Genomic DNA, 27891 nt, shown 5'->3' on the forward strand with positions numbered 1-27891 from the left:
TTGGTGGACCATAGGAAACTATTACAATGCTTAGACGCAATTGAAATCAAAGGAGAGGTATTAAACTGGTTTCGAGGTTTCCTTACTTCACGCACCTACCAAATCCGTTTTAATTACGATCTCTCTGATACATGGAGCAATCCATCTGGCATTCCACAGGGATCACCATTATCCCCACTGCTCTTCAATGTTTACATGGCCTCATTGGGTGTGCAATTGTCCCAGCTGGGGATAAAACTATTTAGCTACGCTGATGACTTCACGATAATTATCCCATTTACTACCTCTGTCTCAGAAGTCACCCCAAAGCAACAGAAGTACTAAATTGGATGGAGCAATGGATGACCGAATTCAGACTAAAGCTAAATTCAAAGAAAACAAATTTTTTTATAGCATCACCACGCCCACTTGACACCAAAGCATCATTGTGCATTAATAACCTTAGTTATCCCATTCAACCCACTATGAAGATATTGGGAGTAACACTGGACCAGAGCCTGACCATGAAAGACCAGGTAGACTCCCTGATTAGAAAGATCTGTCTCATCCTCTGGAAGCTTCGGTCCATCAGAGCTTACTTCGATGTCTCGTCATTTAGAATTCTGGTACAATCCCTCATACTGAGTCAACTTGATTATTGTAACATCGCTTACTTGGCACTCTCCCAGAAGAACATGCGGCGATTGCAACTGATACAAAATGCAGCGGTTAGGTTACTTTGTGGACTGAAAAAGTTTGATCATGTGACACCTTCCTAACGCCTTCTGCACTGGCTGCCAATGGAGGCACATGTGAAATTCAAGTTTGGTTGTTTTTGCTTCAAGGTACTTTACGGCTTAGCCCCTAAATATATAACAGACCTTTTCTCCTTCACAACCAACAGAATCAGGAGAACCTCACATCCGAACTTTGTTTCTCCACCGGTTAAAGGTTGTAAATTTAAAAGTCATCACCAACATCTTCTCTCACATCAAGTAGCATTATGGGGTAGAGACCTGAAACAACTGCTCGTGCCTACTACTTATAGGGAATTCAGGAAATGCCTAAAAACACATCTGTTCCTGAAGTACTTAGGTAACTGATCTATACAATCTTAGTCCTCAACAAATGATCTTTAGAACTGTTATTCACCAAATCTGAAGTTTGTTTATTCCACTTGATCTGTAATACCTTATAGTCATTGTAAACCGTATAGAACTTCACGGTCCTGCGGTATATAAATTGTTATTATTATTATTAATTAAAAAAAATTGTCTAAGTGGTGTACAAAATCATAACTATTAAAATCAAAAGGGAAGACATTTGACAATAAGACTTCGATGACATACAGGATACAAACGGGTTGAGGGAGAAATACAATTTATGAGAGTAAAGAAAGACATAGAAGGTCAATACACAGGGAAAGGGATATGCTCCTCCTTCAAATGAGATCAGGCGTCTACTTATCGTAGGCGTCTTTGAAAATGAAAATCTTTAAGTTTATTTTGAATCTATCCATTACATTTTCTTCTAGTAGGTGGGATGGCAGGGAATTCCATAACGGAGAAGATTTTCTTTCTGGTGGTATCATAGAATAGTTGCCACGGGGAAGGGACTACCAGAAGATGCTGATTGCTGGATCTAAGTGTTCTGATTGGGTAGTGTGGGATAAGAAGTCTGTCAATGAATCCAGGATTATGTGTTAGTTTGGTTTTGAAGATAAGTAGTAAATTTTTGGGAGCCAGTGTGGTTTTATGAGGATGGTGGTAACATGGTCGATTTTTTTTGCATTATATATTAATTTAACTGCCGTGTTTTGAATGATTTGTAGGCTTCTGATTTCTTTTTGGGTAATACCCTCCTGCTGACCAAGCTAAACCCTACTATATTGGGTCAGACTAAGTATCCATCTAGCCCAGTGTCCTGTTGTCAACAGCGGCCAGTCCAGGTTACAAGTATCTAGTATAGCCCCCCAAATTAGCAAGATTCCATGATATTTAACCTCAGAGATAATCAGAAGCTTTCCTCAGGTCTACCCATAACAACAGTTCATGGACTTTTAAGAACATAAGCATTGCTATATTGAGACAGACCAAAAGACCATCAATCCCAGTTTCCTGTTTCCAACAGCGGCCAACCCAGATCCCAAAGAGTAAAACATATTTTATGCTGCTTATTCCAGGAATATGCAGTGGATTTCCCCAAATCTATCTTAATAATGGCATATGGATTTCACTTTTAGGAAGTTAGCCAAACTGTTTTTTAAAACCCTGCTAAGCTAACTGCTTTCACCACATTCTCTGGCAAGAGTTTTAATTACACACTGAGTGAAGAAATATTTTCTCCTGTTTGTTTTAAGTCTTCTACTTAATAGCTTCATTATATGCACCCTAGTCATAATAACTGCTTTTTCCACATGCTTCAGCAATGAATTCCAGAGGTTAACTATATATTGAGTGAAATTTATTTTTCTCCTATTTGTGTTGCATGTGCTACTATGTAACTTCATGGAGTGTTCCCTAGTCTTTGTACATTTTGATATAGTAAACAGTCAATTTGCATTTACCTATTCCACTCTATTCAGGATTTTATAGACCTCATATCTCCCCTCACCTGTCTCTTTTCCAAACTGAAGAACCCTAACCTCTTTTGCCTTTCCTCATGTGAGAGTCATTTCATCTCATTAATCATTTTGGTTGACCTTCATTGTGCCTTTTCCAGTTTCTCGACAACTTTTTTGAGATGCAGTAAGCGGAATTGTATACAGCGCTCAATCTATGGTCTCACCATGGAACGATACAGAGGCATTATAATATTCTCTGTTTTATTCTCCATTCTTTTCCTAATAATTCCTAACATTCTGCAGGCTTTTTGGCCACCGCCACACACTGCGCAGAAGATTTTGCCATATTATCCACAATGATCCCTAATCCTTTTCCTCAGTGGTGACATCTAATGCAGAACCTAGTATTATGTACCTATAATTTGGGTTATTATCAATGTACATCACTTTGCACTTGTCAGCATTAAATTCCATCTGCCGTTTGGATGCCCAGTCTTCTAATCTCCCAAGGTCCTCCTGCAATTTCATGCAGTCCGTTAACTAAGAGCCAGATTCTGCAAACGGTGCCGTAATTAGTGGCTGCCTACAAAAATGGTGCCGATCTCATGTCAATCATGCTATGGCGCTGTTTGCAGAATCGCGGTTCCCATTAAAGGTAGATGCTGGTAATGTAGGCACGGGTTTTAAAAGCCTACATTACTGGCACCCACCTTTGATGGAGAATTGTGTCTAAGAGAGCCAAAGGTCATTTCCAGGCCCAAACCATGTCTACTTTGACCTTACGCACCATTAGGCGCCTCTATAGACGCAATTCCGGCACCATTTTTGTAGGAGCCCGCTGGTGCCTAATTTTTTTTCAAACAAGATTTTAATTGGTTTTTAATCAGCGCAGTCAATTAGTGCACCAATTAAATCAATTAAGTTAGGTGGCGGTGGCAGGGTGCCTAAGTTACGGCGCCTTTTGAAAAATTTGCCCCTAAGTAACTATCCAGATAAATTTAGGACAGCAAAAAAGCTGATGTCAAGATTTCTGCTATATGAATAAGTTTCAATGGCCACTTTAATATGGAATATTTTATTACCAGGTATGGCCAACACTGAATACCTGGGTATAAAGAGCTTACAGGGGTCAGCATTTTTAAAATGCTGGCTGTCACGGGGTTGATGGTTTAAGACATAATTACATCTTCAATCATTGTTGAAAATCCTATGCCCAAACAAGCTGTTAACTGACATACCTGTCTCAGAGAACATAAGAACATAAGAATTGCCATCTCTGGATCAGACCCTGGGTCCATCAAATCTGGTGATCCGCACACGCGGAGGCCCAACCAGGTGTACCCTTACCCGTATCACTCTATGCCACTCTTAAGGAGATGCAATCAAATATATGCAGCATTTATTTTAGGCAGCTAAATCATACAAACTAATCCTAAAGCCAGGATTTTGTTTCTCCCGCTCAAATAACCACCTTCACCAAGTCTTATCAGGCCCTCAGCGCCACCACTCAGAACTCAAGCTTCTCACAGTTCTAAGCTTTACGTGCCAGCTTGTCACTGGGTCTGTTATTCACTTATCTCTTATCAAGAGCTTAATGTTTTTACTATCTTTTACTATATGTTTATGCATTTATTTAATTCAGTAAAGCTGACACTTAGCTTTTTCATAAATTATCTCCATTTGAGATGTCTATGCCGTTGAGGGTGTCAAAGCCGACATGTTTCGTGTGAACCTTTTACCCCTACTCTCTGCCGACTACCTCAAATTCTTTTACCTGAGGACCTGATAAGACTTGGTGAAGGTGGTTATTTGAGCAGGAGAAACAAAATCCTGGCTTTAGGATTACTCTTAAGGAGATGTGCATCTAGTTTACCCTTAAATCCTAGAACGGTGGATTCTGCAACTACCTCCTCTGGGAGAGCATTCCAGGTGTCCACCACTCGCTGCGTGAAACAGAACTTCCTGATATTCGTCCTGGACCTGTCCCCCCTCAGCTTCAGTTTATGTCCTCTTGTCCATGTCACATCAGACATTGTAAATAACTGCTTCCCCTGCTCCATTTTGTCAAATCCTTTCAGTATTTTGAAAGTCTCGATCAGGTCTCCTCGCAGTCTCCTCTTCTCAAGGGAGAACAACCCCAGTCTCCTAAGTCATTCCTCGTAGTCCAGGTTCTCCATACCTTTCACTAGCTTCGTTGCTCGTCTCTGCACCCTCTCTAGCAGTTTTATATCCTTCTTTAGGTATGGAGACCAATGCTGGATGCAGTATTCCAGGTGCAGTCTGACCATGGCTCTGTAGAGCGTTATTATAACTTTCTCTGATCTACTCATAATTCCCTTCTTTATCATGCCTAGCACACCTAGGATGCCAAATTATAAGAGGGGAAAGTTAGCAATGTGGGCTACTGTTAAGATAAGATCTAATTAGTAATAACTTGTTAGCAGAAAAAAATAAATAAAGAAAACATCGATGATCACTTGGAAAGAAACAAACTTTTGATAACCAGCCAACATGGTTTCTGCAGGGGGAGATCGTGCCTAACCAACTTACTACACTTCTTCAAAGGAATTAACAAACAGATGGACAGAGGTGACCCCATAGACCTTGATTTCCAAAAAGCCTTTGACAAGGTGCCTCATGAACGATTACTCCGGAAACTGAAAAACCATGGGGTGGACGGAGATGTACATAGATGGATCAGAAACTGGTTGGCAGGTAGGAAACAAAGGGTAGGATTGAAGGGCCACTACTCTGACTGGAGGAGGGTCACGAGTGGTGTTCCGCAGGGCTCGGTGCTCGGGCCGCTGTTATTTAATATATTCATAAATGATCTAGAAACAGGGACGAAGTGTGAGATAATAAAATTTGCAAATGACACCAAACTATTTAGGGGAGCTCGGACTAAAGAGGACTGTGAGGAATTGCAAAGAGACTTGAACAAACTAGGGGAATGGGCGACAAAATGGCAAATGAAGTTCAACGTTGAGAAATGTAAAGTATTGCATGTGGAAAGCAGAAACCCGAGGTACAACTATACGATGGGAGGGATGTTATTGAATGAGAGTACCCAAGAGAGGGACTTGGGGATAATGGTGGACAGGTCAACGAAGCCGACGGCACAGTGCGCAGCAGCTGCTAAGAGAGCGAATAGAATGCTAGGTATAATCAAGAAGGGTATTACAACCAGGACAAAAGAAGTTATCCTGCCGCTGTATCGGGCGATGGTGCACCCACACCTGGAATACTGTGTCCAGTTTTGGTCGCCATACCTTAAGAAGGATATGGCGTTACTCGAGAGAGTTCAGAGAAGAGCGACACGTCTGATAAAAGGGATGGAAAACCTTTCATACGCTGAGAGATTGGAGAAACTGGGTCTCTTTTCCCTGGAGAAGAGAAGACTCAGAGGGGATATGATAGAGACCTACAAAATCATGAAGGGCATAGAGAGAGTAGAGAGGGACAGATTCTTCAAACTTTCAAAAAATAAAAGAACAAGAGGGCATTCAGAAAAGTTGAAAGGGGACAGATTCAAAACGAATGCTAGGAAGTTCTTCTTTACCCAACGTGTGGTGGACACTTGGAATGCGCTTCCAGAGGACGTTATAGGGCAGAATACAGTACTGGGATTTAAGAGAGGATTGGACATTTTCCTGCTGGAAAAGGGAATAGAAGGTTATAAATAGAGGATTACTATTCAGGTCCTTGGACCTGTTGGGCCGCCGCGTGAGCGGACTGCTGGGCAAGATGGACCTCAGGTCTGACCCAGCAGAGGAATTGCTTATGTTCTTATGTTCTTAAATAAATAAATAAAACGTCTTAACAGTAACAAACATTGATAATTATACCCCTAACTTTTTGAATGGGTATACTGGTGGAACTCCTACAAAGTATCCCTTTCCAATTGGTGTGTAAATGGTGGCTTTTCTACAACTACTATATACATAGTAACATAGTAGATGACGGCAGATAGAGACCCAAATGGTCCATCTAGTCTGCCCAACCTGATTCAATCTAAAAATTTGTTGGTTTTTTCTTCTTCTTAGCAATTTCTAGACAAGATTCCAAAGCTCTGCCTGGTACTGTTCTTAGATTTCGACTACTGAAGTTTCCATCAAAGCTCCCTCCAGTCCATCTACACCAGTGGTCTCAAACTCAAACCCTTTGCAGGGCCACATTTTGGATTTCTTGGTACTTGGAGGGCCTCAGTAAAAAATAGTTAATGTCTTATTTTAAAAAATGACAATTTTGCATGAGGTAAAACTATAGGTTATAAATCTTTCCTTATGGCTAAGTCTTGATAATAATATTGTAATGTATAGCTAAAGAGACATATGATCAAGAAACTTTTATTTTACTTTTGTGATTATGATAAGCATACCGAGGGCCTCAAAATAGTACCTGGCGGGCCGCATGTGGCCCCCAGGCCGCGAGTTTGAGACCACTGATCTACACCCTCCCAGCCATTGAAGCCCTCCCCAGCCCATCCTCCACCAAACGGCCATATACAGACACAGACTGTGCAAGTCTGCCCAGTACTGGCCTTAGTTCTTCAATATTTACTATTATTTTCCCATTCTAGACCCTCTGTATTTATACTGTATGTATACTGTAGATGTTGGTCATTTATATGTGCAAAGCCACTGTTTTCACATGCAAATGCTGTGCAAGCTTTCTGAAAGGACTTTCATACCTGGTTTTATTTTTTATTTGCTTGTTTACTTGTATTCCTTTTACCTGAACAGTGAAGGACAAAGAGGGTACCTTTTCTGTCAGATTTAATCAAATACAGCTCGATGTGCTCTTATCATACTCAGAAGGTAAAAACAATTTGAGCAGTTTTAAGCATAACATTTGATCTGAACTGCCGAAATACTGAGAATTTTGTAACAAATGCCCTGGCAGCACGATAAATGAAGCATGGAGTATTTTGAATTTCTTTTACATAGCACAAGGTCTTATACTGACAATGATGACATTCTGCCCATGGCACTTGAGGATACCAGCTTCACATTCAGTCATGGTCCGCGTGGCAGTTTCACCATTTACTTGCGCACACACACTGATTCCTCCATCTTGGCAAGAATTTTCTTCTCTGCAGACACATCTGTTTGTTTGATCTGGAAGAAAAAAGAAAAAAAAAGAAGTTAATGGAGTGGATCAGAACAAAATTACAATCCTATCCAGTTTGAAAAGTCATGAAAATATAATCAGTCTCTCTTATAGCTACAGCAGTGAATATTGTGTTGCTGTCTTTTAAAAATGGAGGATGTTCAGTCATTTCATGATGCCTTGTGCTCTTGTACTTTATCAGAGTTGCCATTTTAGTGAAGTTTGCTGCAGAGAAGGGGTTCATGCAGGCTGCAGACACACTCACATCACTATTCCCTCTAAGCTAAGTGGGAGTCCTCCACCTATAATCACTATGACATTTGCAATAGTGAGAGACAGGCATGAACAGCAGGAGTCCAGGAAAGCTGCCTGTCCTTAGTGACTGAAAACATAGGGGGTACCAGATGTCCAGGAAAACCCGGACATGTCCTCTTTTTAGAGGACTGCCCGGGGTTCTGGACGGACTTTCCAAAACCCAGCACTTTGTCCGGGTTTAGGAAAGCCCCAGTGAGCTCCAGCTGCATCTAGAGGGCATTGGAGCACGCATGGATGACATCACACACATCTGTGCCTGCTCCAGGCCCTCTAGACAAGGCCAGAGCTTTGTCGGGGAAGAAGAGAGGAGGTTTGTGGGGGCAGGGCTGGAGGTTGAACTGGGAGGGACTGGGGCAGAGCTGAAGGCAGAACTGGGCGGGGCCGGGATGGAATAGGGGCTAGGGCCAGAGGTGGAACAGGGCGGGGCCATGGTCCGGATTTTTGTGGCCCGAAAAATGGCAACCCTATGAAAACACAATATTGAAGCACCACCACCTACTGGCTGCAAAGCAGTGGGAGAACTCCAGCTCAGCATAGGGGGGAACAGTGTTTCAAATGTGACTAGCTAAGTCACTCTGAGGTAGTGACGTAGTGAGGGTAGGAGGCACCTCCTCTCTGCCTCCCGCTGCTTCCCTGCCACGCCCCCCCCCCACGCTACACTTGCACCTTCCTTTCGCCCATGTACTTGTTTAAATCTTCGCTAGTGCAAGCAGCTTCTCCAGCCTGCCGCTCACGCCGGCATTGGCTTTGCCTCTGATATCACTTCCTGGTCCAATGGCCAGGAAGTGATTTTAGAGGGGAGCCAGGCCAGCACAAGCAGTAGGCTGGAGAAGTTGCCTCCGCTGGCAAAGATTTAAAGGGGTTTGGGGAAAGGGAGGGCGCGAGCATGGCATGGGAGAAGGAGAGGTGCCAGCGCCCAAACCAAGACAGTACCTGGGGCAGTTTGTCCCCCCTTACTACGCCACTGCTCTGAGGGTAATTCTATAGGGTGGCTCTAGTTTTAGGTGGCAAGAATGCATTTATGTGCATATGTGAACATATATATGCATAAATGGGCAATTTCAGGCTAAAAAGTATTTAAGTCCCCGCCTAGATGCGATAATGCATACTTTGCAAGTGGCCTTTAAATAAGCAGTGGGTGGGTAAAGTGCATATTTATTTTCTCATAGATTATAAAATCATGGAATGCATGTTTTGTCTTGAGTAGTCTAGGTATGAGCATTTGCACCAGCTCTAGCACTCCCAACCTTGAATCCAGACTCATTTCAGCCATTTATGCTGGTAGTCTATAAAGAAAAGTAGGTGCCTATTTTTATTTAAAGAAAAGGCTTAAAAAGCACCTTAATCTAGGTGTTCTCTTACCAAATTGTTCTCTCTGTGCACACATATTTGTTATGCCGATGGATATAAGCTGCAGAGTAAGAGAGAAGGCAGCCTCACTAATGATGCAGGAGATTTAAAGAAACAGCTGAAGGAGACTTTCCCCAGAGGAGAGCAACTAAAACCTATGAAGCAGCTGCAGGAGACTTTTTGGAAGACAAAAGCTAAATACTACAAGAACATAAAAATAGCCTTACTGGGTCCATCTAGCCCAGTATTCCGTCTTCACAGTGGCCAATCCAGGTCACAAGTATCTGGCAAAAACCCAAATAGTAGCAGCTACAAGTCTGAGAAGCATAGAAAAGAAAGAGAATGGAGTCAAAGAGGTGCAATTAGTGAAAGCTACCACTTTAAGAAATAATGGGATGAGAGGAAGGCAAGGGCAATGGAGAGAAAAGAAGACAGAAGAGGTGCAGGGGAAAGAGCCACCTTATCCCCACCCATTGCCACTGGGCTCTACATATCTTAATTATTTTTTTTAAAGTTGACAGATGTGCTGTGATATTTTGAGGGGGGAAGTGTGACACGTATCTCCACAACAGACTAGTTTGCTTTAAGGACATCATAGAAATAATCTTCTTAATCCAAATAGCAAGGCAGAAAGTGACGTGAGAGTTTTATATTGAAACTGTATCTTATAATATACTGGTATTTTTACTGTATTACTGTATTTCGCTGATTGTCCAGCTCTCTTTTTAGTGTAAACCGCCTAGAACTCTTGGTTATGGCGTTCTAAAAGAATAAAGTTATTATTATTATTACAATATGAGCAATTTTACAATTTTACAATTTTAGGTTGGGAAGGGAGGCAAGAAGGCACCTTATTTTGAGCCTATTTTACAAAGACATACAGGCACCCAAGTGTCTATAAAACTGTACCACAAAAGCAGCCAAAATCATAGAGAAATGCAGCCACATACATTTACACCAGCATGGAAGAGGATGTAGTGTAGATGTACACAGCTGAAGTATGCCTATAGATACATAGAGGGGCATTTTCAATAGTGCAATAGCCCAATGCCCACCCATAACACAATTCCCAACATGCCCCTTTGAGCTCTGGACGCACAGCGGCTTAGAGGTCCTGCTAGACATACAGAAAGTTGGTTTCGAAAATCAGCTCTTGGACATCCTGACTATTAGGATGTCCAAGTGCCGACTTAGGCAGGTTTTTGGATGTCTGGATGTTTTGATCATGGGCTCCGTAGTTTATAACCTACACATATATCCCTGGAATCTCTATATGGTGCTCAAAAAATTGTGCACCTAGATTTGAGTACACTGCCAAGACATGCAAGCAAATTAATTGGTTAATGAGTCTTAATCATCACTAATTGGGTGCCAACAACCAATTTGGTGTTAATTGGCACACATTAGAATTTACTTGCTCATCTGGCTGCATGCTATAAGGCAGGACACCTAAACCCATAGCGCATGTCCCAAAAGGGTTGTGGTCATGGGAAGCGCATGGGCGTGTCAGGTGCATTCTGAAAAGTTATGCAAAAGTTATAGAATGCTGTCCCAAAAGGGGTGTGGTCACGGGAGGCGCATGGGCGTGTCAGATGCATTCTGAAAAGTTATGCAAAAGTTATAGAATGCTGTCCCAAAAGGGGTGTGGTCACAGGAGGCACATGGGCGTGTCAGGTGCATTCTGAAAAATTATGCAAAAGTTATAGAATGCTGTCCCAAAAGGGATGTGGTCACGGGAGGCGCATGGGCGTGTCAGATGCATTCTGAAAAATTATGCAAAAGTTATAGAATGCTGTCTCAAAAGGGGTGTGGTCACGGGAGGCGCATGGGCGTGTCAGATGCATTCTGAAAAGTTATGCAAAAGTTATAGAATGCTGTCCCAAAAGGGGTGTGGTCACAGGAGGCACATGGGAGTGTCAGGTGCATTCTGAAAAATTATGCAAAAGTTATAGAATGCTGTCTCAAAAGGGGTGTGGTCACGGGAGGCGCATGGGCGTGTCAGATGCATTCTGAAAATTATGCAAAAGTTATAGAATGCTGTCTCAAAAGGGGTGTGGTCACGGGAGGCGCATGGGCGTGTCAGATGCATTCTGAAAAATTATGCAAAAGTTATAGAATGCTGTCTCAAAAGGGGTGTGGTCACGGGAGGTGCATGGGCGTGTCAGGCGCATTTTGAAAAGTTATGCAAAAATTATAGAATACTGCCTCAGTGTACCTGACTTGGGCACCAGCATTTACATCAGGCACCTGCAGGCATTTGTCTGGAGCCCAAACTTATGCACAGGAATCAGCGCTACGTGCAATTTTATAAAAGGCACGCACCCTTTACAAACTGGCAGTTAGCACCAATTTTTTCTCAGTGCCAGTTCTTGAGCACCTTTTATAGAATTCCCCCAATACTTTCTGAATACGCCTGCGCTCCGTCCAAACTACACCCCTGAACGTGTGAGCTACCGTGCATATTTTTATACAGGGTTTAATTTTATAAGCAGCATTTTACTCATGCTTTTTGTCATACATATGTGAAAAAGCTTTTATTCTACTACTGCCATGGGTGCAAAGCAAAGGACTCAACATTTAATTTGGAGCAAGTTCAACTAAAGAGCCTCATTTACTTCCATCAGAAGAGGGAAGACAGATATACGTTCTAAATTGTGCCAGAATTACATATATCAGAGATTTCCAAACCCAGTCTTCAGATTATACCCAGTCGGCTTGCTTTTCAGGCTATCCACAACAAATATGCATGACAGAGTTTTGAATGCAGTCCTTCCATTTTATGCAAATCTGTCTTGCACATTCCTGGATGCTCTTCTGCATTGTTCAGGGAACTTAAAAACAGCTCACATCAAAGTTTCAATACAGCTACCAAAATATGCAGGGTCTGTTTCACTAATGCTTTTCTAGTCATCTTTGTCTTTCAGGAAACAAATATAACAGGTGCCACGGCAGAGATTTTGCTTGGCACTTTAGACTTGCTATTTTCTGTACTGATTTAAAAGGTTAGTAATTGCTTACCATCACATTTTTCCCACAGCTGGCATGCGTCACATGAATGTGCACCCACAACAGGTATTGTACAGGAATCTTGGCCTGCCAGCGTATATTTTCTGCCTAGACACTCGAGAGCATGCATCTTGCAAACAGTAAGGGCTACGTATTTGTCCTTAGCATCTACAGCACAGATGCCTAAAGAAGATCTACAAAGGAAAACATAAAAGCACAATTAAGCCAGCTGTTCGGGGGGGGGGGGAGGGGGAGTCCACTAAGTGTCATCGTTATAAGTTTCAATCATAGTATCGTATATCTCGTGCAGTGCCACTTCCTGAACTGTGGGTCTGTTTGTGTACTTTCAAGCCATTTTTCAGGTTACAGATTTATCCAAGGCCTTCCCTCCTGTTAAAGCTCCTTGTGCTGAGTTCTTGTGTGCCCTAAATACTGAGGCAAATATTCAGTGGAAGACCAACCATATGACTAATCAGATAAACTGTCCCTTTCAGATTATACACAGCAGGAAAGGCCTCCTTTTACGAAACTGTGATTGTGGTTTCTAGCGGGCTCAAGGCGGATTACAGATCAAGAGGTAGAACAGCTATCTTGGAATTATAATGTATCAAAAAATGACAATATTAATAACTAAAAGAGCAACAGCTTACAGTTTCTGAAATAAAACATATTCACATAACAAGGTATTGTTTATAGCTTTCTGAAAATCGAAGGGCCTAATATTTAGCCGGCTTTGGCTGCCTGCCATCGGTGCTCAATCTCAATATTCAGTGATGAGCATTTCCGCCAACTGGCTTTGAATAACTGGGTTTTTTGAATGCCAGCTAGTACATGGTTGGTTAAAGCGCTATTCAGATTTAACCAATCGTGGCTTAGCAGGCCCACTTTTTACACTGATTTCAGAATTTTATGCCAATATTCTGAATATTTTGCAAGGAAAAATGCGGAAACAAATTTTGAATCCAACAGGGAAAAAAAACAAAAGGAGAAAAACCCACACATGTAATGCAATCAAAAAAAGACAAAAGCGGGGCTGCCATGATATTGTGCTAGATCCTTTTGGACCTATAATTAGGTTTCTCCAATAAATTGTTATATATTTTTATCTCTTGATAAGTGTTATATAGTGTTATCTCTTCATAGTGTTAATGGAAGGTTTGTCATGCCACCCCCGCTTTTGCCTTTTTTTTAACGTATTTTGAGTGGCATCATGCCTATCTTATGTACTATCATGCCTAAGAAGATAGGCGCCTACCACTCATGAGCCTATTTAAAGCTCATAATTGAAGCCAATATACTAATTAAGTTAGGTGCCTAAAGTAGGCACCTAGTTGGCACCTATCTTTAGGCATCTTGCATCGCATTTCCTTCTCGGGGCCAGATTTTCAAAACTAAAATCGGCCTTCAATGTGCTCGCTAAACCGATTCCAGCTGGTTCAGCGTGCATGTATTTTAGCGGCTGATTTATTAAAATGGCTTCACCGTGGTCTTTTCCAAGTTTTCTGGCAGGCTCCAATACTGCCGTGCAAATATAGTGCAACGAGGTCATTGCTATTAAAATGAGCACTCTGAGGAATTCTCTGACCTCGTGGTGCCACATTTGCGGCCAAAATTTGTTGACAGGTCTAAGCTGTTGTTGCCTTACTTTTGGTGCCTGAGTGCTGATTGGCTCAGGCACTGACAGGAAAGTAAGGTTTGATAGCATAGACACCCCCCTCCCCCACTTCTACCCTCCCAATTAAAAAAATTAATTAATTAATTGAAGCTCAACAAGAGAGATGCCCACTCTCTCTCACCACGTCGTACAATCACCCAACACTGCTAACTTTTCCCCATCCCCCACCCCCCCAGCGGTGGGAGAGATGCTCACTCCCTTCCACCACCGAAGTAAAGCACCTGCACCCCCCCTCCCCAAAGCAGCAGGAGAGATGCTACTTGACCAGGAGTCTGATGACTGGTCCTTGGTGGATCGGGAGGTGGCTAAGATTGAGCTCTTGGATGCCATGTGTGATCTTTTGCGGGCATCTGTCAAGTCCATGGCCCTCAGAGTAGCCACTCACCATACCCTATGGCCTTGGGGTTGGTTGGTGGATGCGGCCTCGAAGGCTAAGCTCAGGAAATTTCCTTTTAGGGGATCCTTCCTTTTTGGGGAGGAGTTGGATGAGCTTATTCTTCAGGTTTCTTCAGTTTTGCATTTTGAGGAGAAGCACCGCCAAGCAACACCCCCTGACACCCCCAGTGCCTCCAAGGGGCATTGCTTGGCGTTGGGAGGGAGTAGGCATCTCTCCTTCTGCTGCAGGGGGTGGGTGCTTGACTTCAGCAGAGTGGGCATTTCTCCCACTGCCATGGAGGGGGGTTTTTGACTTCAGTGGTGGGTGGGAGGGAGTGGGCATCTTTCCCGCTGCCGTGTATTTGTGTGGAATTGCTTGACTTCGGCGGCAGGAAGGAATGGGCATCCCTGCTACCAATTTTTGATTTTGATGCTGTTTGTTGGTTGGTTGTTGTTGTTGTTTTTTTTTGCATTTATTCTGCAAATGTGCCCATCGCTATCACCAGCAATGGGCACATGCAAATTTAGCGAATCTTTGTTATTCTCCACCAATCTCATTTGCATGCAAGGTTTATGGAGAATGACTCGCCTTTTTGAAATTGCTACAATAATGGCTGCGACAGCGGTCCATTTGTTTTTACCACCAAGTTTTAAGAATCTACTCCTTATTGCCTAGAATTGCTTATTAAGATCCCAATTATCGGCACTATTTGTCTCATTATTCAATTAAATTGCGTAAGCAAATTGGATACACCCAAATTTGTCCTTGCAATTTTTAGTACTTTTATAGAATTTGGGGGACAGTGCTATCACACTGACTAGTATTGACCCTGTTAGTCTCACTCTTGGACAAGAAGTAAATCAATCTGGATGTTCTCTCTCATCCTTGCCTTGGTCTCTCCAAAGTAGGATTGAGTTACTGGTAGAAATCTCTGAGAGATGCTCACTTTGCACTGTTTTAATCCTGCTATAGTGTCAATCTAGTATGAGCTGTAAATTGCCTGCCAACCTGATCCAGTAATGTGCTATCAATTTCTCATCCATGGGATCCTTGCCAGTTCCACTCCATTCAGTGATATCCTCTTTGTTTAGGTCCAATAATCACTGCAAAATTTAGTATGCCACTTTCATTTGCACTTCCTGATCAGCCCCGCATTGACACATGGTATTTCAAGGCATTCCCATCCATATAAGCGGTTCGGTTCTCTAGCACGTCCTTGTGGACCTTTGTGAATCTTTTTGGACCCCTGAGGAAAATTTCCCAATCAAAACACGGACCATGTTGGGTCCCTGTTCCATCATTACAAAGGTGTACCACATGCTTAACGATGTTGTGTTGGCATCATATACATTGCTTCTGCAGTAATTCTTTTTTTGTTTTTCACTTCCTTATTGAACCATTTTTTTTAAAAAGCTGTTAATAATACATCGTAACTTTAAAATCTTCAATTTAATCTAAATAGATGCGCAACCATGTTTCCTTTTCATCAATATCCAACATAGGTTTGGTGGCAAGTTCAAACAGTTGTTTAGATTGACTATGAGACTCATTGTGAATCATTCCAAAACAATTTGTCAGGCTAACATCTACTTAGGGCTCTTTTTACAAAGCCGTGCTAGCGGGGTTAACGCGCACGACTTTTCATCACGCGCCGACCCCCGCGCTGGCCAAAAACTACTGCCTGCTCAAGAGGAGGCAGTAGCGGCTAGTGCATCCGGCGGTTTAGCGTGAGCTATTACGCGCGGTAAACCGCTAGCGCGCCTTTGTAAAAGGAGCCCTTAATTTCACAGGCCCACAGCTTCAGTCAGTCATGCTTCAGGGGGTTCTGCAGCTCTCATTTCAGCTCAGATTACAGTTTTCAATAATAATATCTGGGGGATATTTTACAGATCCAGCAGAGCTGACAATAGATCTCCTCAACTGGATTTATGAATCACATCCCAGCACTGTAGCTGCCTGATTGCCAGTGTTGGCGTCACAAATACTTTCAATGATGAATGGCAGCCTGACATAGCTACAGAAGAAATAAATTGTGAGCTTTCACTGGTATAAATGAGCTTTTAAGTTTACTCTAGCCTCAATGTCTGAAAATGTATTTTAGCTCAAGTTGAAGCTATACCAGGATTTTTTTAAAAAACCTCTAATTACCCACACTCGGAGGGCATTTTACAAATGCACATTGATCGCTGAAGTTTCTCCCACGGCTGACAAGCAGGTCCTGGTGGTTTTGGTTCTTCTGTTGATGCTGTAGGAAATGAAAGGAACACAAAGCAGAATACAAGCTTATTGATAAAAGAACTCAGCAGAAAGGGGAATCGATGCTAAAATATTAATAGAAACAATTTTCCACTAGAAAGAAAAATGAGGATATTTATGCCCATTTTAACTGTATCGATATAGACTTTTTTTTTTCATTTTGCAAAATTTATTTTTACACCACCGTCATTAGTTATCCCTAAAAAAAAGAAAAGGGAAGGGAGGAAAGGGTGAAACCATGCTTTGAAGAGGGCAAGATCCAATCACTTGTTCTGCTTCTCTTTGCCACTTTCTACACATGGAGACAAAAGGGTGAGGGAGTGATCATGAATTCTCAGACAGTCATTTTAAACTAAACTAAAACTTAACTTTATAAACCGGATCTTTAACCAGAGGATCTTTAACCAGAAAAACTGTACTCCTGTCGTGATCAGTACCTGAACCCCCTCCCTGCTCACCCTTCCTCCCACTAGCTCATTTAAGTCCCCTCCCGGTCCTGGCTTCCCGACAGTATAGCCTCTCCTTGCTAAATCCCTCCGATTAAGCCCCCTCTGCATACGATTCCGCGTGGAACACCCTATTGCTCAGGTTCCAAAAGATAAACAGTTTCAGAGGTAAATCCGCTCTCTCTGCTGGGATTCTGGTTCAACCACTCTTTCCCTCCTGTGTTGTCCAAAAAAAAAAAAAAAAACTCCCTCCACTTAGCAAACTGTTTCACACACGATCCAAACAAGCCCTGCCTCCCAGCTTAAAAGGCTCCCCAAGTCAAACATGAAGCCCCCCTTTTGGCTCTTATTTCTCCTTCTCTGCTCTTCTCTTAAAATCACCCTCTGCTTAAAACCCTCTTCCCCCAATCTACCAGACTCCCCAAATGTCACTAATACCTGCCCCAGCCTCAAAATCCCCACGCTGTTACGCACTAGAAGTCACTCTCACAAACATAAATCCCGCAAAGCCAACCTCGCCTATTTAAAGCCTGTGCCCCCTGCCAACCTTCCCAACCATGCCCCTGACTCTCTAACCCCAGTCCCGATACTTTACTGCAACGCCAGATCCGTATGCAACAAGACCCAAATTATGAAAGACCTCCTCACAGATTTTGATCCTGGACTCTTCTGTATCACAGAGTCCTGGATCAAAAAAGATGATTATTATACTCAAAACGAGATTTGCCCCCAGGGTTACCAAGGCCTCTTTTCTCCTAGATTAAACCGTAAAGGAGGCGGACTGGCACTCCTCTACAAATCTTTCTTTAATGTTGAACTCCTCGAAAAAGGCAGCCACCATTCACTAGAATATATGTTAGCCTCTATCAATGATGAGCTCCATCTTCACCCACTAGGTATCTTATTACTTTATCGCCCGCCTACCCCCTGGAGCAATTCCTCCGAACTTGTTTACGAGACCATATCTAACGCATTCCTTAAGTTCCAAAGACTACTGATCATCGGAGATATCAATCTCCACCTTGATGACACCTCTAGCAAAGAAGCATCCGATTTCAATAATTTCCTCATCTCTCTCGGCTTCTCCCCCCCCGCCTCCTCTCCAACCCATGAAAAAGGCCACTCACTAGATCTCATCAGCTTCCTCGATCTCACGGATTACAAAACCTCAACCGATGACATCCGCTGGGACCACGTTCCCTGGTCCGACCACTTCCTAGGAACCTTCTGTCTCCCCATCTTCATGTCTCCCCTTGGAACCTCTCCGCAGTCCTCTAAGTCCATTACTTTCCGCAAGAAAATTTCAAGTGACCAGTTCTGGTCCAAATTTCTTGACAATCTCCCATCCAAGCCTAAGCCATCAGATTCTGCAACCAACTGGCACACTTGGACCACTCTCTCAGAATCCACCTACCAATCTCTCGCCCCGCTTTCCACCAAAACCATCTCCTACTCCCGTAAGGCCCCCTGGTTCCTCCCACAACACAGGGCGCTAAAACAAAAATGTCGATCCCTGGAACGCATCTGGAAAAAATCGAAATCCCCCGCAGATAAACAAATCTGGAGAGTCAACATTAAATCTTACAACAATACACTCAAAAGAGCTAGGAAAGACTTCTATGGTGACAAGATCTCCAGATCGAAAAACCAGAATAGTATGCTGTTCAATATCTGGCGCTCCTTAACCCCCAACACCAACCCTTCTATTCTTCCCTCCTCCCCATCAGTGGATCAACTAGCAAACTTCTTCAACGGAAAGGTCACCGCCTTGAGAAGCTCCTTCCCTCCTGCAGTCTCCTACAATCCTCTGGTGCCCGCCTCCCCCGATCCTACTACAAAGGTCCCCACCCCCATCCCAGTCAATAGATCCTGGACCACCTTTGAGCAAGTATCCGATTCTCAGGTCCTCAAACTCTGCCTGAAACTGAAATCCTGCAACTGCACCTTGGACCCATTCCCATCCTATCTATTTGAAAAAATACCCGCACAGGCCATCTCTTCTCTCACTATACTCATAAATTCTGCCCTATTATCGGGCCTCTTCTCCCCTGAAATGGGACGCATTGCACTGACCCCCCTACTGAAGAAAGCTGACCTAGACCCCTCCTCCCCATCCAATTATCGCCCAATAGCAAACATTCCGCTCCTAACCAAATTGCTAGAGTCCATCGTCTCCTCCCAACTTTCAGCCTACCTGGAAAGATTCTCTATCCTCCTACCCTATCAATACGGCTTCAGACCCAACTTCAGTACCGAAACCCTCCTGGCCTCCCTTATCTCGAAGATCCAACAATTTCATTCTCATAAAAAATTTGCCGTTCTCCTTCAATTCGACCTCTCTGCTGCCTTTGACGTTGTCCACCATGACATTCTAATCTTCCTACTCTCCGAGATAGGCATCAGTTCTACAGTCCTCGACTGGTTTTCGAACTTCTTACGTTCTCGCTCTTACACCGTCACCAAACATGGTTCCTCCTCCTCCCCATGGAAACCGACTTGTGGAGTCCCACAAGGCTCCCCCCTATCTCCCATCCTCTTCAACATTTATATGTCCTCCCTGAACCTTCTCCACCTATCCCCCCTAGAAACACTCTACACCTACGCCGACGATATCCTGGTCCTCATCGAGACCGACGCAAACCTCACCAATCTCGCAGCTAACATTTCTTCTTGCATAACCAACCTTCAATCCTGGGCTCACACTGTACAAATGAAATTGAATGAGTCCAAAACCAAACTACTATGGCTCGGCCCCAAACTTGATCAATTACCCACTTCAATCCCACTGCCCACAGGTTCCTCTCTACAGCTGGAGTTCTCTAGCAAAGTTCTGGGCATCACCATAGATTCATCATTATCCTTCAATGACCACCTCAACTCCCTGATAAAAAAATGCTTTTGCAGCCTTCACATGCTGAGGAAAGTGAGGTCCTGCTTCCACCAAAAACACTTTGCCGTCCTTGTACAATCCATTATCCTTTCCAGATTGGACTATTGCAATTCCATTTACCTAAGCGTAACAAAGAAAAGCCTTCACAGACTCCAACTAATACAGAACACCGCGGCCAAACTTATCTTCTCAAAAAGTAAGTTTGATCATGTCTCACCGCTCCTATCCAAACTCCACTGGCTTCCCGTTATTTCCAGGGTCCACTTTAAATGTGCCTGTCTAACCTTCAAGATCCTCCATGGTATCCTCCCTCCTTTTATCCCTCTATCCTGGAATTCCTCAAATCCAACCTCCACTAGATCCACGCAAAAATTAAAACTATCCTACCCCTCCTTAAAAGGCATCTCCCTTGTTGGTAAACTTGGCTCTTCCCTCCCTTTCAGAATCGCTCAGCTCTGGAACAGTCTCCCTTCCCCTCTCCGCAATTTGAGCCCACTTCTACCATTCCGTAATCATCTGAAGACCTGGCTCTTCTCCAAAACGTAACCCCGTCCCGTTCCTGTCACTCTTACACCTAACCTCTCTCCTCTCTTACTTATATAATTCCACTGGAGTTCCGTTCCTTCCCTAACCATGTAAACCGTGTCGAGCTCCATCTGCGGAGATGATGCGGTATATAAATCCAAGATTTAGTTTAGTTTAGTTTAGTTTAGAGGAAGTTCGACGCGGTTAACAATAAGTTAAAAGATAAGCTAAAGTACAAGAGGATTCGTTTTCAAAATGTTTATCAAATAGAAAAGTTTTGAAAGATTGGAAAGAGCTGGGACACCTCACAATTAGAGGAAGTTCAATCCATAACTGGGGAAATTTAAAAGCCAGAGAAAAGCTAAAATTCTTGACTCCTTAAATTCCTTTCCTAGAAGGGAGAGAAAGTTTAAATTGATGAGTGCTTCTCGCATATGAAAATCTTGCACAGGGTCACAAGGAGCAGTATGGGTTTGAACCCACAACCTCAGGGTGCTGAGACTGTGGCTTTAACCACTGTGCCACACTGTAAAGGTCCAGCACCCTTTATAGAATATGGGCTTCCCATAAATCATCCCTGAACCTAACTTTAAGCACCATATACAAAAATCCAGCCCTATCTGTAAAGAGTGTACACTATCAAAAAAGTTATGCACTCTCCTCATATAGTGTAATTTTTCATGAATAATGTCCACTATTTACAATATTACCCCCCAAATGGGGGGGGGGGAAAACATTTTTTTTTTTTCAATAAAATAGCAAAATGAAAATTTCTATAAACAGCACAGGAAACTAAATGAAATGAAAATCTCGGGCCAGCAGACCCCTAGTATCCAGCAGTGCTACTTAAATGGATTGTGCTTCTGAATTTAAGTATCACCCTAAGTCAAGGGTAGGGAACTCCAGTCCTCGAAAGCCGTATTCCAGTCGGGTTTTCAGGATTTCCTCAATGAATATGCATGAGATCTACTTGCATGCACTGCTTTCAATGCATATTCATTGGGGAACTCCTGAAAACCCGACTGGAATACGGCTCTCGAGGACCGGAGTTCCCTACCCCTGACCTAAGTGCTAAGGTTGATGTTTAACAGAGGCCACTTTGGCTGAAAGTCAGGCCCAAGATATTTAAAGGTAATGAATTCCTGGTATTAATATTCATGAAAAACAACAATAGGTGAATTAACTGTTTTGCGCCTACTGGCAAGCACATAACTTGCTTTGAACATCAGATTTTCATTGAAAGTAGCCGCTCCAACAAGATTAAGAAGTTTGGTTTTTTGTATTATTACATACATTCTCTTCTGCACTGGGTGTTTTTAACATCAGGAGACCACTTGAGGCTGCTTTCACAGAGAATGATGGCTGCACCTTGGAGGTGCATGCCAGCTGGACAAGACAAGGTCACCTTCTGGCCAATCTGATAGGAAGAAATCTGAGGATCACCTCTCACGTCAAGCTGCAGAACAGGGGAGACACACGCTATCCCTAAGAAACAAATTGAAGAAAAGCAAAGTTAAACTGATCGAGATTAATCTTCTTAGGAAATTCATCTCAAGAAAACTAACTTCTGTCGCACCTTCCCTCAATTATATAATCAGATTTTTAGCATGTTTATTATTTTGATTGTATTTAGCATGTATTTAGTCATTGCACAAAGCAATAGCCTAATAAGTTGCTAAATAATATCCCAGAGGTTCTCCCTACAACACTGGACATGGGGCAGATTCAACAACCTGCCCGATCGGGCCCATTCTAGGCAGGTCTGATGAATTCAGAAAAGAAAAATATGCAGATGGGGGGCGATCGGAGGAACGACCCCCATCTGCCGGCACGGATCGCTTTTCTGTGATCCCCACACATGCGCAGACCATCTGTAGATGATCTGCGCATGCCCGTCGGAGCCGCAGTCTTTTTTTTTGTTTGTTTTTAGCCCTGCGAGCCCATGGTTTTAACCCACTTTAAACCCGCGGGTTGAAGCCATGGGCTCGCAGTGCGGGGAAGGGCAGGAGAGATGGGGCAGAGCAGGGCGGCGATCGAGGCAGAGCAGGGCGGCAGGCAGGAGATAGATCGGGGCAGAACAGGGCGGTGATCGAGGCAGAGCAGGGCAGCAGGCAGGAGACAGATTGGGGCAGAGCAGCTTCTATGGAGCTGGAGAGTCGGAAAGACGTTTTCGACTGGTCTCGAACAGTCGTTTCTTGGTTGGTGAATCGCATCCCTGTCTACTTTGCATGCGTTTCTCCTCATTTGCATGCACGGATTCGAAGCGGATCGCAGGAGAGGTAAGTGAATCAGGCCGGAGGGAAATTTGCTCGTTAAGGGGTCGCAAACCGATCGGTACACGATCAGTTTGCTTTGTGAATCTAGCCCATATTCAGTCCGATATTTAGCTGGTTGAGGCGGGCATTTTGCTCGGCGCCGACGGAGTTATTCCTGGATATTCAAAGCTATCTGGGCTTCTGTTTAGAATATCTGGTTATTTTTAAACCAACTAAAACATAGCTACTTAAGTCGATATTCAGAACTTAAGCAGCCATGGACTAGCGTATAAAAATAGAACAGACTTTTATGCAGTCCCATTTAAGCGCTAAACCTGGCTGCTTAAGGCCAAGTGCTGACTTCACCCTAGAATGCCTCCAACATAGCCAGCTTTGAAATAGGCAGAAACTTCAGCACCACTTAACCAGTTAAGTGCTGCTGAAAATCAGTGGCTATTCCCCAACCAGGCAATTTAATTGGGCAGCAGCAGCTAAATCACTTAAAATATCGGCCTGATCATCAATATATTGAAACCCTTTAATATTACAGACAGTTAGTCACAGAAGTCATTTTCTGTTGGTCTGATATTCACAATGATTTGACTAGCCAGGAGATTTGTGGTGTAAATTCTGGAAAATATTTGCATAAAGATGGTACAGAAAACCATGGGAGGAGATCAGAGCACCAAATGAATTAGCATAAAGAGGAAAGAAAAGGGAAACCAGGACAAAGTACAAGGTATATCCACTGATAAAGATAGCAGAGAAGGAGTTTCACAACCTGAGGATATACATATATTCAAGAGTAGAGGCACAAGAAAAGAAAGGTAGGATGGAATCCTAAATTATAGGCAAGGACAGAGTGTCAAAGAGTAGACGGTGAAAAAAATGGTATCAAAGATGGTAGATGGGTCAAAGAGGATGAGGACTGAGTAAAAGCCCCTTATTTTGGCCATGGAGAAGTCATTGTAGACTTTGGTAAGTGCTGTCTCTATAGATTGTAAAGAATGGAAACCAGATTTGATTGGATCCAGAATAACTGGAGGTACAAGAGGTTGTGGTGAGAGTGGTTAACGTAGCTGGTTTTAAGAAAGCTTTGGACAATTTCTTGGAGACAGACATGGGGAAAGCCACTGCTTGCCCTGGATCGATAGCATGGAATGTGTTAGTACTATTTGGGTTTTGCCAGGTACTTGTGACCTGGACTGGCCATTGAGAAGATAGGCTACTGGGCTAGATGGTCCATTGGTCTGACCCAGTAAGGCTATTCTTATGTTTATGTTTTAAGAAAATCAAGCTGCTTCCCTTTACCTACAGGCACTACTCAAAATGAATTGGGAATTTAAAAAATGATATTCAGTGACACATAGCAATCATTTAAATTGAAAGCAGTTTGTTACTATCCAGATCCAACTGTTGCTAAAAAGTGGTGCCAGGAATGTTATTTGGGTACTGTCAGATTTCATTTCCCATCTTGTCATGGAAGGCCAGGCTAGCTCTTTGGCCAAGCTACAGTTCATCAGGATGAGTTTTGTTGCCACTGCAAAGGTTGTCCCCTTACTCAGACCTCATTAGCAGAGGTTCATTAAACATAAAAAACATTCTACTTCTGTTCTCTACTCTTACCAAGATCCCTGTACAAAAACAACTTTGCCATTATACTCCCTTTGTGTAAGGATGTATTCAATGTTTAATGCTGACGAGTGGTAATGAAGAAGCTGAAACATAGAAACATGATGGCAGAAAAAGGCCAAATGGCTGCCCGTCCGCAGTAAACATTATCTCTTCTTCTCTCTAAGGCAGGAGTGTCAAAGTCCCTCCTCGAGGGCCGTAATCCAGTCGGGTTTTCAGGATTTCCCCAATGAATATGCATTGAAAGCAGTGCATGCACATAGATCTCATGCATATTCATTGGGGAAATCCTGAAAACCCGACTGGATTCCGGCCCTCGAGGACCGACTTTGACACCTGTGCTCTAAGAGATCCCACGTGCCTATCTCACGTCTTCTTCATAGAAACATGATGGCAGATAAAGGTCAAATGGCCCATCCAGTCTGCCCAACCGCACTAACCATTATCTCTTCCTCTCTCTAAGAGGAGAAGCAGATAGAAATAATGCAGGGGCCTAAATCTGAAATGTCTTCAATTGTCCATTGTTATGTTTTATATTTTTGGATTGTGTATGTTTATTTTGTAATCCACCTCGAAATAGATTGATAGAGTAGAATAGAAGTGTAACAAATAAATAGATATTTCTATACAGTGCATTTGGAAGACAACATATCAGCTTAAGTTACTTTTATGGGCTCCTTTTACAAAGGTGCGCTAGTGGTTTTAGCGCGCGCTTAGTGCACGCTAAAATGCCACGTGCACTAGCCGCTACCTCCTCCTTATAAGCAGGCAGTAGTTTTTCGGCATGCGCTATAGTGCGTGCTAATCTTGTGCGTGCACTAAAAATGCTAGCGCACCTTCATAAAAGGAGTCCTATATCTTCTACACTGAAATATTGTTCTTCCAAAATACTTACTTTTGCATTGCATGGTCTCAACCTGCCATGTCATATCCTTGTGACATTTAGCAATAGGATAACCAACAAGGGCATACCCATCTCTGCAAGAGTATACAACAGTTCTACCAACAGGATATGATGGTCCAGAGTCCTGAAAAATAGATAAAGAGATACACTTAAAACAACAAAAAATAGAAAAGAAAGCTGAACCCAGGAGCTGCCAAAAGGTCTTATTCTGCCTCCTTAGGGCCTGATATTACTCTTCCTTTCTACTATTTGTAGTCCAGCTCCCAACCCTACCTGTACCCTCAAAGACCTTCATGAAGAACTTCTACTTTAAGAGACAGAGATAATTAGTCTCAGGATTTCAGCTTTCTGATGTCATCTGACCAAACTAATCCAGTATCACTAAGGTGACCATATGTCCCGTTTTCAGACCTCCTATCCCGTTGTCCCCACAGACAGCTTCGGGACGCCGAAATGTCCCATTTTCAGGGACAGCATCCAGAAGTTGTGTTCAGGGACAACGGGACAGGCGATCACTTCCTGTCCCTCCCTGCCGCAAAAAAAAAATAAAAAGCCTCCCCATCTTTCCCCCTGTCTGCTGCTCTTACTACCCTGCCGCTATATCTGCTAAACCCGACAGGAAGTCTTCTTTCCGATGTCAATTCTGACGTCGGAGAGGACGTTCTGGGCCAGCCAATCGCTGCCTGGCTAGCCCAGAACATCCTCTCCGACGTCAGAATTGACGTCGGAAAGAAGACTTCTTGTCAGGTTTAGCAGCACAGGGCAGTAAGAGCAGCAGACAGGGGGAAAGATGGGGAGGCTTTTTTTTTTTTTTCAGCAGGGAAGGAAGGAGATAGGTAGGCAGGCAAGCAGGTTGGCTTTGGCCAGGGAGGGAGAGAGGTAGACAGGCAGGCAGTCTGGCTTTGGCCAGGGAGGGAGAGAGGTAGACAGGCAGGCAGGCTGGCTTGGGGGTGGGGGTGGGACAAAGTGTGGAAGGCAGTGAGAGGGACATAGGAAGGAGACACTGGGGGCACTAAAGACATGGGAAGGAGGCACTGAGGGCACTAAAGACATGGGAAGGGGCACTAAGGACTTGGGAAGGAGGCACTGGGGGCACTAAAGACATGGGAAGGAGGCACTGGGTGCACTAAAGACATGGGAAGGGGCACTAAGGACTTTGGAAGGAGGCACTGGGTGCACTAAAGACATGGGAAGGAAGTACTGGGGGCACTAAGGACAGGAAGGGGCACTAAGAACATGGGAAGGAGGCACTGGGGGCACTAAAGACATAGGAAGGGGCACTAAGGACACAGGACGGAGGCACTGGGGGCATTAAGGACACAGGATGGAGGAACTGGGGGCACTAAGGACAAGGGAAGGAGGCTCTGGGGGCACTAAGGACATGGGAAGGAAGGAGGGAGGGAATAGAAAGGGACAATTGTTGGGCCTGAGTGTAGAAAGAAAGAAACAAAAGAAAGGATACAGACAGAAGGAAATGCAACCAGAGACTCATGAAATCACAAGACAACAAAGGTAGGAAAAATGATTTTATTTTTAATTTAGTGATCAAAACGTGTCAGTTTTGAGAATTTATATCTGCTGTTTATATTTTACACTATATTTGTCTATTTTTCTTTAGTTACTGAGGTGACATTGCATATTTGAAAGTCATTTGCCTTGACATCTTTGAAAACCCCCCAAATATAAATAATAATTAACATTTTCTCTGCGTATAGCGTGCTTTGTAGTTTTTTAAAATTTTATGGTTACCATTATGAATTAATAAGATATGTGTACATGAAAAATGAATGGAAGAAATTGGGGACGGGATTGGGGGTGGGGCTAGGGTGGGATTGGGGTGGGGCTAGGGTGGGATTGGGGGCGGGACTGACAATTAATAGATGTCCCCTTTTGATGAAAAAAATAAATGGTCACGTTAAGTATCACTGAAACTTTAAAGTATGAACACTGCATATGAAGCAAATACTGCATAAGAAAGCAAACTCTTAAATTGTGTTTTTCCTCATGGAATGTTGTTACAACAAATAACATGCAATTCTGGTAGAAAAATCAACTTTACTGCAAGAATGTGGCAAAGAATGAAATACCATTTTCCTTGGCTACCTGGACAAATCCATTTTCTAAGACGGGAGGAGGAGGACAGAATTCTGTGGGAATTATTGATGTTTCAAAGCAGTGAGGTTCAATCATACTGTAAAACAAACAAAAGATTATTTAATCAAAGAATGAATCAGGAGTTAGTCCAATCAGCTTAACAGAGTGAAACACGTGGAGGGGGCATAATAAAATAAAAAAAAGTCTAAGTCCCCTTATGGCTTAGTCCCTAGACACAGAAAATAGGCAGCAAGGAAATGTCCATTCTCAAAAAAAACATCCAAAATGAGGGTTGTTTTTTGTTTTTTTAGAATGGCCTACCTCTATGTTCAGCAGTTTAATCGCCTTAAAACAAATTCCCAACCAAATAAACACCCAAGTCACAAATGCCCAAAACAAAACCTTATAGGCGAAGGAGGTGGCTAGTTCTTCACCTAAAAGCAGGATTCTCTAACCAGCATCTGCCATAAACAATGGCAGTTACAGAATTCTGTAACTGTCCCCCCCAACCTCCCA

General features: G+C 43.1%; 1 protein-coding gene across 1 annotated transcript in view; it reads right to left on the reverse strand.

The window, feature by feature from the left end:
• Positions 1 to 7232: 7232 nt before the first annotated feature.
• C7 (complement C7) overlaps positions 7233 to 27891 on the reverse strand; it is a 91584-nt gene continuing 70925 nt past the window's right edge. Inside the window, exons 13-18 of the mRNA XM_033932246.1 lie at positions 27385 to 27472; positions 25273 to 25405; positions 21784 to 21975; positions 16522 to 16618; positions 12335 to 12516; positions 7233 to 7659 (exon numbers count right to left, since the gene is read on the reverse strand). Of these exons, the coding sequence (XP_033788137.1) occupies positions 7481 to 7659; positions 12335 to 12516; positions 16522 to 16618; positions 21784 to 21975; positions 25273 to 25405; positions 27385 to 27472 (871 nt within the window). The 3' untranslated portion in view covers positions 7233 to 7480. The remainder of the gene's footprint in view (positions 7660 to 12334; positions 12517 to 16521; positions 16619 to 21783; positions 21976 to 25272; positions 25406 to 27384; positions 27473 to 27891) is intronic.

Source organism: Geotrypetes seraphini, chromosome 1 (genome assembly GCF_902459505.1).
Source record: "Geotrypetes seraphini chromosome 1, aGeoSer1.1, whole genome shotgun sequence".
NCBI lineage: Eukaryota > Metazoa > Chordata > Amphibia > Gymnophiona > Dermophiidae > Geotrypetes > Geotrypetes seraphini.